Source organism: Macrobrachium nipponense, chromosome 13 (genome assembly GCF_015104395.2).
Source record: "Macrobrachium nipponense isolate FS-2020 chromosome 13, ASM1510439v2, whole genome shotgun sequence".
NCBI classification, from domain to species: domain Eukaryota; kingdom Metazoa; phylum Arthropoda; class Malacostraca; order Decapoda; family Palaemonidae; genus Macrobrachium; species Macrobrachium nipponense.
The window spans coordinates 92,782,140-92,794,982 of NC_087206.1; the positions used below are offsets into that span (position 1 = coordinate 92,782,140).

General features: G+C 38.3%; 1 protein-coding gene across 1 annotated transcript in view; it reads left to right on the forward strand.

Moving 5' to 3' along the window:
- Positions 1 to 12,843, forward strand: part of LOC135225214 (probable serine/threonine-protein kinase nek2) — a 64,801-nt gene that overhangs the window by 20,518 nt on the left and 31,440 nt on the right. The window contains exon 4 of the mRNA XM_064264525.1: positions 4,637 to 4,840. Coding sequence (XP_064120595.1) covers positions 4,637 to 4,840 — 204 coding nt within the window. The remainder of the gene's footprint in view (positions 1 to 4,636; positions 4,841 to 12,843) is intronic.

Consider the following 12,843-nt stretch of genomic DNA (forward strand, 5'->3'; position numbering starts at 1 on the left):
CTTGTATTTTAATGAAAATATACAGTAATTTGTGAATACACAGTGTTGCACATGAAAAAAGTAAATTAGTGATAATTTTAGAGATCCGGCCTCAATAAGAAAAATTGCAAATTAGTGAAATTTTGTTTTCCCTGTGGACATGTTTTCAAGAACGTCGTTCCGGCTTACGACGATTTTCAGGTTACGACGCGTCTTAAGAACGGAACCCCCCCCGTGTAACCCGGGGACTGCCTGTATATTATATATATATATATATATATATATATATATATATTATATATATATATATATATATATATATATATATATAATATATATATACGTATATATCTATATATATATATAGATATATATAAAAACTTATTTTATTATAAAAATGTCATATTAATTGGTGTGATCTCTTGACCTAACTGGATACTACAAAAGAATTATTTCTTGGAGATGTAAAACTTCAAATAGGAGTGGCTAAGTTCATAAACACTAACAAGTTACAGGAAGTCATGCCGAATCTGTGGGTTGCATTAAGAATAATGCTTATGACTTATTACTTACTGTGACCACAGAGAGAGAAGCTTTAGTAAACTAAAGCTTATAATGACATACTTACAGTCGTCCATAATGCAAGACAGATTAAATCCTATGGCAATTTGGTCAATAGAACATTATCTTGCAAAGAAGATAGATATAAAAAGTGCTATGAAAAGATTTGCAGATCTAAAGGCTAGAAAAAAATGTCTTGCGTAAGAAATTAATGTTTCCAACATCTGGTCATACTTTGCATTAGGAAAAAATTTGTTACGGCTATGTTTCTTATCATCAGGAACTTGTTATATACTAGCATGCTTCTCAGTTTATTCAGATTTTGTAGATTTAAATGCCCCGTTTTTGTTTGTAATTGTTTTTACGTTATTATTAAATTTTTAATGCTATTTCTTTTGTTTTGTACCATGAATGCAGTATGTCAATTTGTTAGCATTCGTTACCTGTCCCACTGAGACCAATTATAGTTTATTTGTAAGTCATATATAAATATAAGTCATGTATTTTATTGCAAGCTGTCCAAATACCATTAAAAAAAAATGTACTATTATTGTACAGTGTTTATTCACAGGAAAAGTACTGTAGATGAAAATCAGATACCCTAAGGATCCAGAAAACCCTCCATCAGTTTGTTCAGATTCTTTACCGACTTGAATGTTTTTACTTGTTTTTTAACTTGCTATATTATTAATTGCTTTTCTTTCGCACAATGAATACAGTATCATTATTCATTATCTATAACAGTGAGTTTGATTATAGATTTATTTATAAGTCACTATCTGGGGTGTAACTTAAATGCTGAAGTACTACGGTCTCTCTCACTTTACCATCCTCTACTTAGTGTTTGTTGGTAACAATGAGTGAGCATTGCCAGTAATGTAGATACAATCATAACAATCTCTCTCTCCTAGTTATAATAATGAAAGGATTTGAAACCTTGATGTCACGTTGCAACCATTTTCTTTAGCTTTTATATTGTAGATAAACACTTAATTCTACTTTTCCAGTTTTTCTCCTTGTGAAAATTTAAAAAAATTATACTTGTGGGCACTGAAACTCGGCTGGCTCAGGGGCACCAGCAACCCTAGGGCAGGGCCTGGGGAGAGGAGGGTGTGGATGAAGCAGGTGGATAAGTTTATGGGTTTGCTTATGACCAATCACTGGTGCATGAGCCTGCTCGTACCTGGTCACTCTCTCTGTCTTCCCTGGAAAGGAGGACTAACTTTGGGCTATCGACCATCCTGGGTTTGTGGAGACAGTTCGGTACATCCCAGGAATTGTTTGTGACAAGTCTCTTGTCTATCACAAATATGACTGTAGTCCCATGTTCAGCCTGGTCCCATCCTGGAACATGCTCAACCCAGAACTGACCTTGAATGCGAGTGGTCCACTACAACTTCACGCGGGAAAGGCAGTATGCAATCAGCTCCACCTAGATTAGCTGAGGGCCAGCCTGTCCGTTTGTGTCCAGTTTTAGGCATGAAGGTGAAGGTGTCATTTTTGACACCTTTGGATTGGAATTTGGTGCTTGGGGCTCATTCTAGATGTTTGCTATGGTACTTTGAATAGGTGCAGTATCAGTGCTGCATCTCCCTGTTGCAGTCTTTCTCGGTCAAGAGCAGATTCTGTAGGATTTGAGGGACCTCTGTTATGGGTCAAGTTAGAGAGGCATTTTTGAGAGGTCATAGGTTTCATTCATTAACTTGATCACCTCAGGGAAGCACTCAGGGCCCATTTTTGGCACTGCCATTGAATGCATCTTGGTTTTCATCCTTGAGTCATTTCTTGTGGACGATGATCTCCAGATCAGAGAATTCCATCTCATCTACTGCTGTTCCAAGCTTCATATTACACCACAAAAGATGGTGATATCCACCCACTTAGTGCAAAAGGAATATTTTTCTTGGGTGCTGAAGTGGGAGCCCTGGATTTGGGAACCATGGATTTGTTTCCTGTGTCATTGTGGTTAGAAAGGATGGTAATATGTTTCTACTCACTCAAGTGTAAAATGTATTTTCTTTCTTCTTGGCTGTTTTTTTCTGAGGGAGACAGGGCATAGTTTTACCAAAGGTTATACTTATTGGGAAGAAGGACCTTATTTCTTGAGGTGCTACAGCTCATAGTGCTCATCTCATGACAGGTTTTTCCTGAAATTGGTCTCTTTCAAATTAGTTGATGCTGTTACCACCTTGTTCTTATCCATGAGTAAGGCTGCAGTGAAGGTGGAGAAACAAGAGACCTATGTCCAAGACTCCTTTATTCACTGTGCAATCTCCTTGACCTGATTCTCCAGGTGGGTTCTGATCACACATCTCAGGATCCCTGATGTTGCCTCATTTGCCACATGCCGAGTGATTTCCTGATCTGCAGACCCCTCTTGGTTGAGGCACTGAGAGATATTCCCTCATGGCCTACTCTTCTCTATCAACCATGTTCAGAGGTAAAACTTATTGTGCTGGAGATGGCTGGTTACCTTCGCTGTTCCTATGTAAACATGTACCAAGGAAAGTGTGCCATCTTTGACTGGTGTTTTAGAAGGGGCCTCTCTCCAGTTACAATAACTGTTCAGTGCATTGCTGACTTAGTCCATGTATACCTATATTAGGACTTGCTCCTCTGTCTTTGCAGTGAATAGCTGTCTCTCAGCCTCAAGCCAGGTACAGTATGTAGATTGAAGGGTATTGCTTTGTTGGTAGTGTTGTCCATGAGGAGTTTTGAGCTCTTTAATTCTTGTAGGTGGGATGTGACTTATTTTCTGCAGCCTAACCCAGATGATGTTTAATCCCTTGGCAGAAGCATTGGATTGGGAGCTGATGCTAAAGACTGCTTTCCTACCAGCCTTAGCTTTGTAAATGCATTCTGGGAGTTACTTGGCTTTTTTTTTGTCTAGTCTGGTACTTGGAGGGTTGTCCATGAGGAATTTTGAGCTCTTTTGTTCTCGTAGGTGGGATGTTACTTATTTTCTGCAGCCTAACCCAGATGATGTTTAAGCATTTGGCAGAAGCATTGGATTGGGAGCTGATGCTGGAGACTACTTCCTGCTAGCCTTAGCCTTAGCAATGTGTTCTGGGAGTTACATGGCTTCTTTTGTCTAGTCTGGTACATGGAGGGTTGTGGATCTGTCTTATTCTTGTTTTTTCCTGAACTTGTGAGGCAAACTTGGAACATGTTGATTTTGACAAGAGATACGAGAGTTTCTAAATCTATTTCAATCTGCTTCTTCTTGGGCTTTGTTGGCAGTGACCCAGATGAGATGTACTATTTGGGCCAGTTACAAGCCTTAATATACTATCTTAAAAGGACCCAACCTCTTAGGTCAGAGTATTGACGACTTTACATTTGTACTGGCTAGCATAAGGTGTCTATGAATATCCTTTCTCTCTGGCTTTGTGAAATGATCAAATGAGCTCACGACTCCTCAAGAAAGGATAATGGTCATACTGTCTAGGTGAGAGCTCGCAATGTTGGGTGTGGGACAGTCCCTAATCTTTTGTAAGAACTTTTCAGTATTTCAGCTAAGGAGGACAAGGGTCTGGAAATGTCAGACTACTACTTTCATCTCATTCTGTCTGTTGCCCACAAGTACCAAGACCTGTTGTGGCTGCTCAACATGTTGAGTAACCACCCAAGCTCCATTCAGACTGAAAAGTATCTTGCCTGACCTTTACTTGATTGTGAGTAAGTCTGAGGATAAATAAGGCACAGGTTCTTTTAATCTTCCTTCTCCATCCTCGGCTGATCCATTAGTGAGAATAGCTTAACAAAATTTATGCTGTTAAACATTTTAATGCAAAGCTTTCATGTGTTTCAGAATATGAGTGCTGCTTATTTTCTGACCTCCTCATTGCCCAGGATAGATTATATTTGTATTTTTTTGGTGGTCAGTGAAAATGTAATGTTTCTTTCCTGTTGCATTGTAGTTGAAGATAATGTTAGTGTCATTGTTAGAATGGAACACATTAATTTCTTTTGTTGGTTATATTTTACAGTTAATAGTATGTCTTTCAGGCGTGTGAAGTCTTAAACGTATGTCATGTTAGAATGGAACACATTAATTTCTTTTGTTGGTTATATTTTACAGTTAATAGTATTCTTTCAGGTGTGTGAAGTCTTAAAGGTATGTCATTCACGAGATCTTCATGGTGGTAGAATAATTCTGCATCGAGACATCAAGCCAGCTAATGTTTTTCTGGATGCTGAAGGCAATGTAAAACTCGGTGATTTTGGGTTGGCCAGGACTCTGAACTCAGAAGCTAGTTTTGCCACAACTTTTGTTGGGACACCTTACTATATGAGTCCAGTAAGTCCTTTTATCTCATCCTCTCAAATTCTAATAATAGATATTAGAAATTAAACATGGCTACATTGCACATTTACAATTTAATTTGGAATGTGTATTTGTTATGCTGGAATATGCAAAATTCTCTCTCTCTCTCTCCTCTCTCTCTCTCTTCTCTCCTCTCTCTCTCGTCTCGTCTCTCTCTCTCTCTCTCTCTCTCTCTCATCTCTTACTTTTTTAGCTTGAGAGAGAGAGAAAGTATGAAATAGTGCACAGTTTACTGAAATTTTAGTGTTGTGATATGCTTTTACATCTGACAGTATTTTCTGAAATTTAGGGATGTGCTTTAATTTTTATATAAGTAAGCTTCCCAAGTAATTACATTGCTATAAGTTCCATGTATATGGCAGCTCAAATTCAAAATTTCGCTGGTAACACTTCAACTGTTTGTGTAGGTGACTAGGTCTGCCCTCTAGTGGTAGTGTATCAGGAACGACTTTATCAAATGACATTGATCTTTTCCTGCCATTCTCAGAGTAAACACCGAGTAATGGCAGTAGCCTTATTCATTATTTTCCAGTTATATATCTGGATTTCGGTTGAACACAACCACTGGAATGCATTTTAGTAACCTTCACAATCCTTTCAGGATGAATTTTTCTTGTTTGTTGTTATGTTGATTCATCAACAGAATTTTGCCCTAGATGAAATCTGTTAGGCCAATCCTTTGTTTACACTAGGCTTGCAAGCTGCTGGTAATGGTTCTAAAGGTAATTTTTGTATGTCACACCTTTCCTTTGGGCTGAAAACTTTTACATTATGTTTTGATTACTTGCCCTGGATTACTTGCAAGCCTTCGATATATAGTTTTACCTTAATATTACTTTTCGAATGGTGTGTTTTGGGCATAAGCACTCGCAATCCACTGTTAGAAGTAGTTCTTGAATTTTTTGTCATTCTTTTAGGCTAAAAGCCTAGGGCAAAGGCTTTGTTTTTTTGTTTTTTTGATCAAGTGGCCTGACCTTCCTAAGCTCCTGACAGTTTTGCCCAAAAAATACTACTTTCTTACATCATTCCTTTAGGCCAGTGATTCTCAACCTTTTCACTACTGAGGACCCCTTTTACCTAGGATATTGAAAGGTCTGTCAGCTTAACATGATGACTTTATTAAACTAAAAGCAAAACCATGTTATTATATTTATCAAAAGGAAGATGCATGTAACTGAAAAATTATGAAAAATAAGAAAACCAATAAATGGAAATAAGAGAAGAAATACAGAACAGGAAAAAATTATTTCTTATTGACTCCTTTAATGAGATGGCTGATGTAAGTTAGCTAAAGGCTTCTAGCAAGCCGTCGTTAAATAATTGCCTTAAAAGTAATTCCTGAATGTTTCGTTATTCCTCTAGGCCAAAGATTTGCATATTACGTATATTTGTTTACCAATTTACCAACCTTGTCTACTTGCTAGCCGTCTGTGAATAATATTACCTTAACCCTCACACTTTATTTTTCAGATATATTAAGTATAAGGGCAAGAAGTAATAAGGATAAAAAGGTGCTTAATGATTTTTGTTAAGATGAGTTTTAAGGATATATTGTTGGCTGAGAATTGGCCCGAGGAGTACTAATTTGCATCCATACACATGCAGCAGAGATGATGCGTAGATCGTAGAAAGTTCTTATTTGTTAGCACCCAGAGCACAAGTGCCAACTGATGCTTTGAGCTCCTGGAGAGCTCAGTGGTGCCTGTGTTCTGTATTCTGTATAGCCAAAAGAGCCCGAGTGATATTGAGCAGTATTGTGCTAGCGCACAGCTGTCATACCCCTTTTGTCGTCTCTGCTGCTAGTAGCCGTTTAATTTCATCCACTTGCTTCTGCGCCTATCTTCCACGCTTCCTTCCCGTACCATTGCCAGTCTTGTGTCTAGGTTATCGGAGAATTAACCTTATATCATTAAATTTTTGTGAAGGGAGGAGGTAATTATTCGTCCCACTGACTTTCCTAGACAAAGGTCCCTGTCAGACTCCACTAAGCCTGGGAGGAGACATACTGGAAATCCAAGGTGAAGTCGGTGGGGTTTGCCAATGGATATTTTACCCCTCAGTCGAGATCCTGTTCTCCAGTGCCTAGGTCTCAGCGGACAGCCATTTGCAAGGCGTCCATATGGGATGTGTATTAGTTTTCCTAGTGCCTTTTTTCTTTGTTAAATAGTTGAAAAATGCAGATATTCGGCGCCAAAGCGCATGTCCGGTGATTCATTTAGTGCCCAGTGGCTACAGACTGCCCATGACTCCCAAAAGCCCAGTGGCTCCCAGGTGCCCAAGTATCCGAAAGTCCGGTATCTGAACTCCGTGTTTGAATGCTTGGCACTCTTCTAGTGCCAGTCACCTGTTGAGAGCACACTGCCAGGTTTTTCTTGACCGCCAATTCCTGTTTATACATCTGGCTCTGGCTTTCAGGTGTCCAACATCAGTCCCTGATTGCCAGATGCCAATTCAGTATCAGAGACACTTTTAATCGATATTAGTGTCCCGGGATTCTGTCTACGATGGACAAGGTTTTTTTGTGCTCTGAGTTTTGGGTTGATTGGAGAAACCCCTTCCTATGGTGGAATTGGGAGTTTGACTCTTGTCTGAGGGGGAGCAAGACATGTTTTTTTCCTTCCTCCCAATGGTACTCAACGGAAACCTCCTTCAAAGATCTTATGAATTTTTTGATACATAAAGAGGAGTTTTGGTTCTCCTTAGCTCTTGAGTGTCACACAATCGTAAGCGTTATCACCTTCCTCTAAACACATCCTAGATCACAAGAATCCTTCTTTGAGGCTTCTGTTTTTTTTTTTTTTTTTTTTTTTTTTTTTTTTTTTTTTTTTTTTTACCTTTCTGTCATCTAGGAGTATCACATTTGCTTAGACAACTCATAAGTTTCTAGCCCCACTTGAAACCTTTCTGGATAAGCTTTCAGGGGATTTATCTCACTCAGAGATGTTTAGTCAGAAGGCTACATATGAAAGCTCTTCCTCCAATATTCATCCAATTCTGAGGAGCACTTAAATCTGGGACTAGTCCAATTCTCGACATCTAGCCCCCCTCACAAACTATATCTTTTCTGTTTGAGGATTGCATCTGATCCACAGATGAAATAGTCTCAACCTGGTTGTTGCAGGTTTATGTGGTTCCCAGGATTTTGCTTATACGGGCTTTTTCAAGCCTTTGTATAAGCTCCCCCTTTCTTAGTTTCCTCCACATGCAGTTCCGCACATCTTGGGGCTGCAGAAGGCATCATCAAGTTCATGTAAGGTGTTTTAGAGTCCAGAAGTTGAGTTGGATGGATGCACACAGGCCCACTGTTCTCTCAAGCCTGGTACTTAATTTAGCAGTACATATAGGCAGTCCCTGGTTATTGCCAGGGGTTCCGTCCCGATGGCTTGATAAGCGAAAATCGCCAATAACCGAAAATTGACAGTTTTCAGCATTGATAACAGGTTAACGGTACCTCTTTTAGGTATGGTAGACAAGCCCCATAAAACCAGATCACCAGTAAGAGCAAGAATGGCACGCCAAATCGTGAAGTGTTCCACATTTTTTTACAAGGTTGGAAACTTGCTACTCAGTTGTCTGCCAGTGTGCACAACTGTATGCAGGTTTGTCTGGCTACAATGAACAGGGAGTGAATGTGACAACAATGGGGAAAACAGGGGAGCATTAGTGGAGAATTCCATCTGACCCCATACAGACTGAATGAAGCACAAATGAAAATTCTTATGTTTACTCACCAACCGATACACTGGCTTTGCAGTTGGCTCGCTATCCCTTACCATCCTTATAATTCCGTACATTATCCATATTACGTTATATAACGGAATAAAACTAGAAGGTAAATTAAAATTCTTTTAGAGGATAAGTTGGAGTTCGAAAGTGTTGGCATTGTATTCACTAATCCCAAACAGATAAGTATTTCTTATGTGAAAGTTTTGTCTTCACTGCGTGAATTGCAATGTCTTTTGCTGTTTTAAGTGAAATTTATTGTGGCTCCCTTACCCATTTGGGATTACAGGCAGTCCCCAGGTTACGACGGTGTCGGCTTACGACGTTCCGAGGTTACGACGCTTGTCAATAGACGTTATTTCCAGGGTTACGACGCCTACAACGATCATCTGGGAGATGAAATATGACACCAAAAATGCAAAATAATCAATATTTGAAGGTTTTTTTGATGAAAAATGCCATAAGAATGCAGTTTACATAGTTTTCAATGCACCCAAAGCATTAAAAGTAAGGTTTTTTTTAGGATTTTTGACGATGTTCCGGCTTATGACGATTTTCGGCTTACGACGCGTCTCAAGAACGGAACCCCCGTCGTAACCCGGGGACCGCCTGTACTGATCTGCTTTAGGTCTCATTTGTGCTTCATTCAGTCCATGGTCAGATGCAATTCTTCTGTAATGCTCTTCTGTTTTCCTCATTGTTGTCACATTGCCATCTTGGAGGAATTCACTCAGTGAAGATGAAAAAATCCACATTAGTAGTTTAACTTTAAACACAATTTTGTTGCATCCTCTCACCAGGGTTATACTTTGGTTGCAACACATTCACAACACGTACATTCCAACACTGTTTGTGATATGCAATGTCCTTTGCATGACAGTCTCCTGGATCAGTGTATCACCTGCAAGGAAATATTAAAAATTTATTTTAGATAAATCAAAAGCTTCTTTCAAGCGAGTTCCTGCTGAATCAGTTGCAAATGTGTATACAATCTATTTCTTCATGGTTCTATTTCATTGCCAAATATGCACTTATTTTTAACATGCTGGGGCATACGTATGTGACCTTGTGTAGCTTCTGTCTACATCTTCCTAGCTATAGGAAGGTGGTGATGGTTCAAACTCCTGCTTTTCATAAATCCCTTTACTTTGATCCACATTAGCTTTATGAGTACATTCTTTGTAGCATTCTGAATGCTATGATGCATTTTCATCTTTCAGTTCTTCAGGTGTGATAGTCCCTAAACGACAGCTAACATTCAAATTTCAGATCATTCTTGTCTGCTCTTTTTCTCACACAATCTTTTCAAATTTGTTTGGAATCTCCAAGGGAGTTAGCTTTTTTGCTGACATGAGATGCAGTATGTAAAGTCTGTGTATGGTTTTGCTCGTTTAACTGATTATTGTAGGTCTACTTTTAGAACACTTTCAATATTTGGACACTTTGACCTTATGGAAAAGAATTAATGAAGAAAGCGATTTAAATGTACATCAGAGTTGGAAAAATATTTGCTGTGAATATGTTCAGTGTGTTTAGTTTTTAAGTACTTGAGAAACAAGTACTTAAAAACTAAACACTGAACATATTCATAGCAAATAATATTTTTCCAACTTGAGAACAAATTGGAAATTCTTTTTGTACAATGATATGAAACTGTCCTTTGATGTTCATTTCAACTGTCCAAGAAATCCTTTCCTTACTATACATAATAAACTATTTTGTTCTCTTGTGATTTCTGTCCTGCATTGGTCTGCTTTCTCTGCTTCCTCGTGGTTTTGTATCACAATCTGTAATGAAAAAAAAACACAGTTAGAATTAGTAATATATCTGGGAAAAAATTACAGTGGTACCTCGACATACGAAAGGCTCAACTTAAGAGAAAGTCGAGATACGAAAGCAAATACGAAAAATTTTATGGCTCAACATACGAAAATTGCTCAAGTTACGAAAGGTTGTTGCTGTAAAGTCCCGAGATTCGCCCGGACCACTGAGAACAATTTTAAAACTCGCGCGCCGCCAACCGAATAAACTCGCCACCATCCTCCCACTCTCCTATTGGTTCCTGATGCTAGTCACCCCATAAGATCCTGCTCTCCTATTGGTCAGCATCTACCCCTTTTGCTTTATGTATTCTATTGGTAAAAGGATGCTGTAAATTGAAAAACTTATTCATGCAATACATTTAATAAAAAAAAATTAGGTAAAGATAGAATACAGAATAGAAATGAATGGTTATTATACTGTTTGGTAGTTTCAGTAGTTGAAGAGAGATAATGAAAATTTATGGCTTACTGTGTACTAGGAAAAGTGATTGCTTGGCGATCGTTCGATACTCGTAAGTGCTGGATGTAAATAGAAGTTTGGAAGCTTTTTTTTTTTTTTTTTTTTTTTTTTTATTATAGTTAATGGTTATTTAATAATTATTTGAAATGAGTGCATGTAATACATTTAATAAAAAAAATTGTGAATTGGATATCATAAAATATAAAATAAATCAGACTGCTATCATTGAAGCCAACAAATACGTATTTTTTAGAATTCTTCTTCTGTTTTAATATTACGTTACGTCTATGTTTCATTATAGCTGTCAGTAACTCAGTATCTCCATTAGGTAAAGATAGAATAAAGAATAGAAATGAATGGTTAGTATACTGTTTGGTAGTTTCATTAGTTGAAGAGAGATACTAATGAAAATTTATGGCTTACTGTGTCCTAGGAAAAGTGATTGCTTGGCGTTCGTTCGGTACCGTAAGAGCTGAATGTAAACAAACGATTGGAAGGTTTTTTTTTGTTTTGTTTGTGTATTGTAGTTAATGATTAATTAATAATTATTTGAAATGAGTACATACTGATTATTTATACATTTTATTGGCATATTCTAAGCTTCTAGCTTCTTAGGTTTAGATGTCAGAATCATAGACTAGGCTACAGTAGCAACCGCTAACATAGGCTAGGCTTATTGCTAAGGGACATATGCTAAAGTCCTAATATTTGCAGTAAAAATGGGGTTGAACATTACATGCAGTTGAATATTACTCAAGTATGTACAGTATTTTGCCTTTTTGGAGTCATATTTCTTCCGTTGGATCGGCGTCGTAACCCTAGAACATGTGTTGTAGGCCTGGAAATATAATTTACTGGGGTGTTTTTGTAGGGCTTGGAACAGAAATAATCACTCTAAATATGTTCAGTGGCTTGACCACCTCTCCGAGAGCCGTTTACAGTTGAAAATTATGCCGCTAAACTGGATCCTGGCTAAAAAGGTCGCCAAATTATGTAATGAACTTAAGATTGATTATATTCATCCAGGGCTTGTTTTTCCAGACTGGCTCAGTGCCAAAATACCAGGCAAGAAAAACAGCAGCGACACAAAATTCAAAAATCACAAAGCAAAATAACTCTCAAAGAGGGATACAAAAAACACTGAATCAAACTTAACAATAAAATTTAATTGACAAAAATAGTCTTAAATTACAAAAAGTAGTCCTCGAAAAGCTTTCTTAGGAACTGGAAAAACACATACGCTACTTTACAATAATAACACTCGAACCATCACGCGCCTACCTAACTTTTATACCTCAGTCGAAGAGAAAAAGGTGTAGGAGGCAGAAAAAACACACTTTCCCTAGCATACGACAGTTGGAGTTGCAGAGTGAAGTAAACCTTAAACCTAATCAATTTCACAATAATTATTAATCATAATACACCTTATAATAATATGTCCTAAATTGACGATAATACTACACTGCAGAGGTAATGAAGAAATAGCTGATGAATTCTTGCATACGTTCTCAAAGACCACACCGAATTCGTAATCAAAGATTAGTATAACGCATCAACAGCGATTGTCCTCTTCCGGATCACTGGGGGTGTTTTTGCACCGAGGGGATCACCAGGGCAACGTAATTGTTGTATATTTAAGCAGACGGGGGAAGAACATATACGGTCCGCTTACCGTTCTTCGCCACTAGAAGGCCTCCTGACGACTCCAGGAGGTCAAACACACGGCAACAGCCAGCAGCAGTGGCAAGCAGCAGCACAAAAGCAACAGCAATGCTTATAAGTGAGGCTAAAATTCATTAGCAGGAGCCTCTCAAATTCAATGGTAGCTGCAGGATCAGGAACAAATATCTTCCGATAATTAAGCCGTGAAAAATGCTGCAAGACCTCCTCTGTTGGGGAGCTGATACTCTCTGCCCCGCTGCCCAAAAACGCACTCCAGGTAAAGGGAGAGAGAGCGAAAGCATAACCAC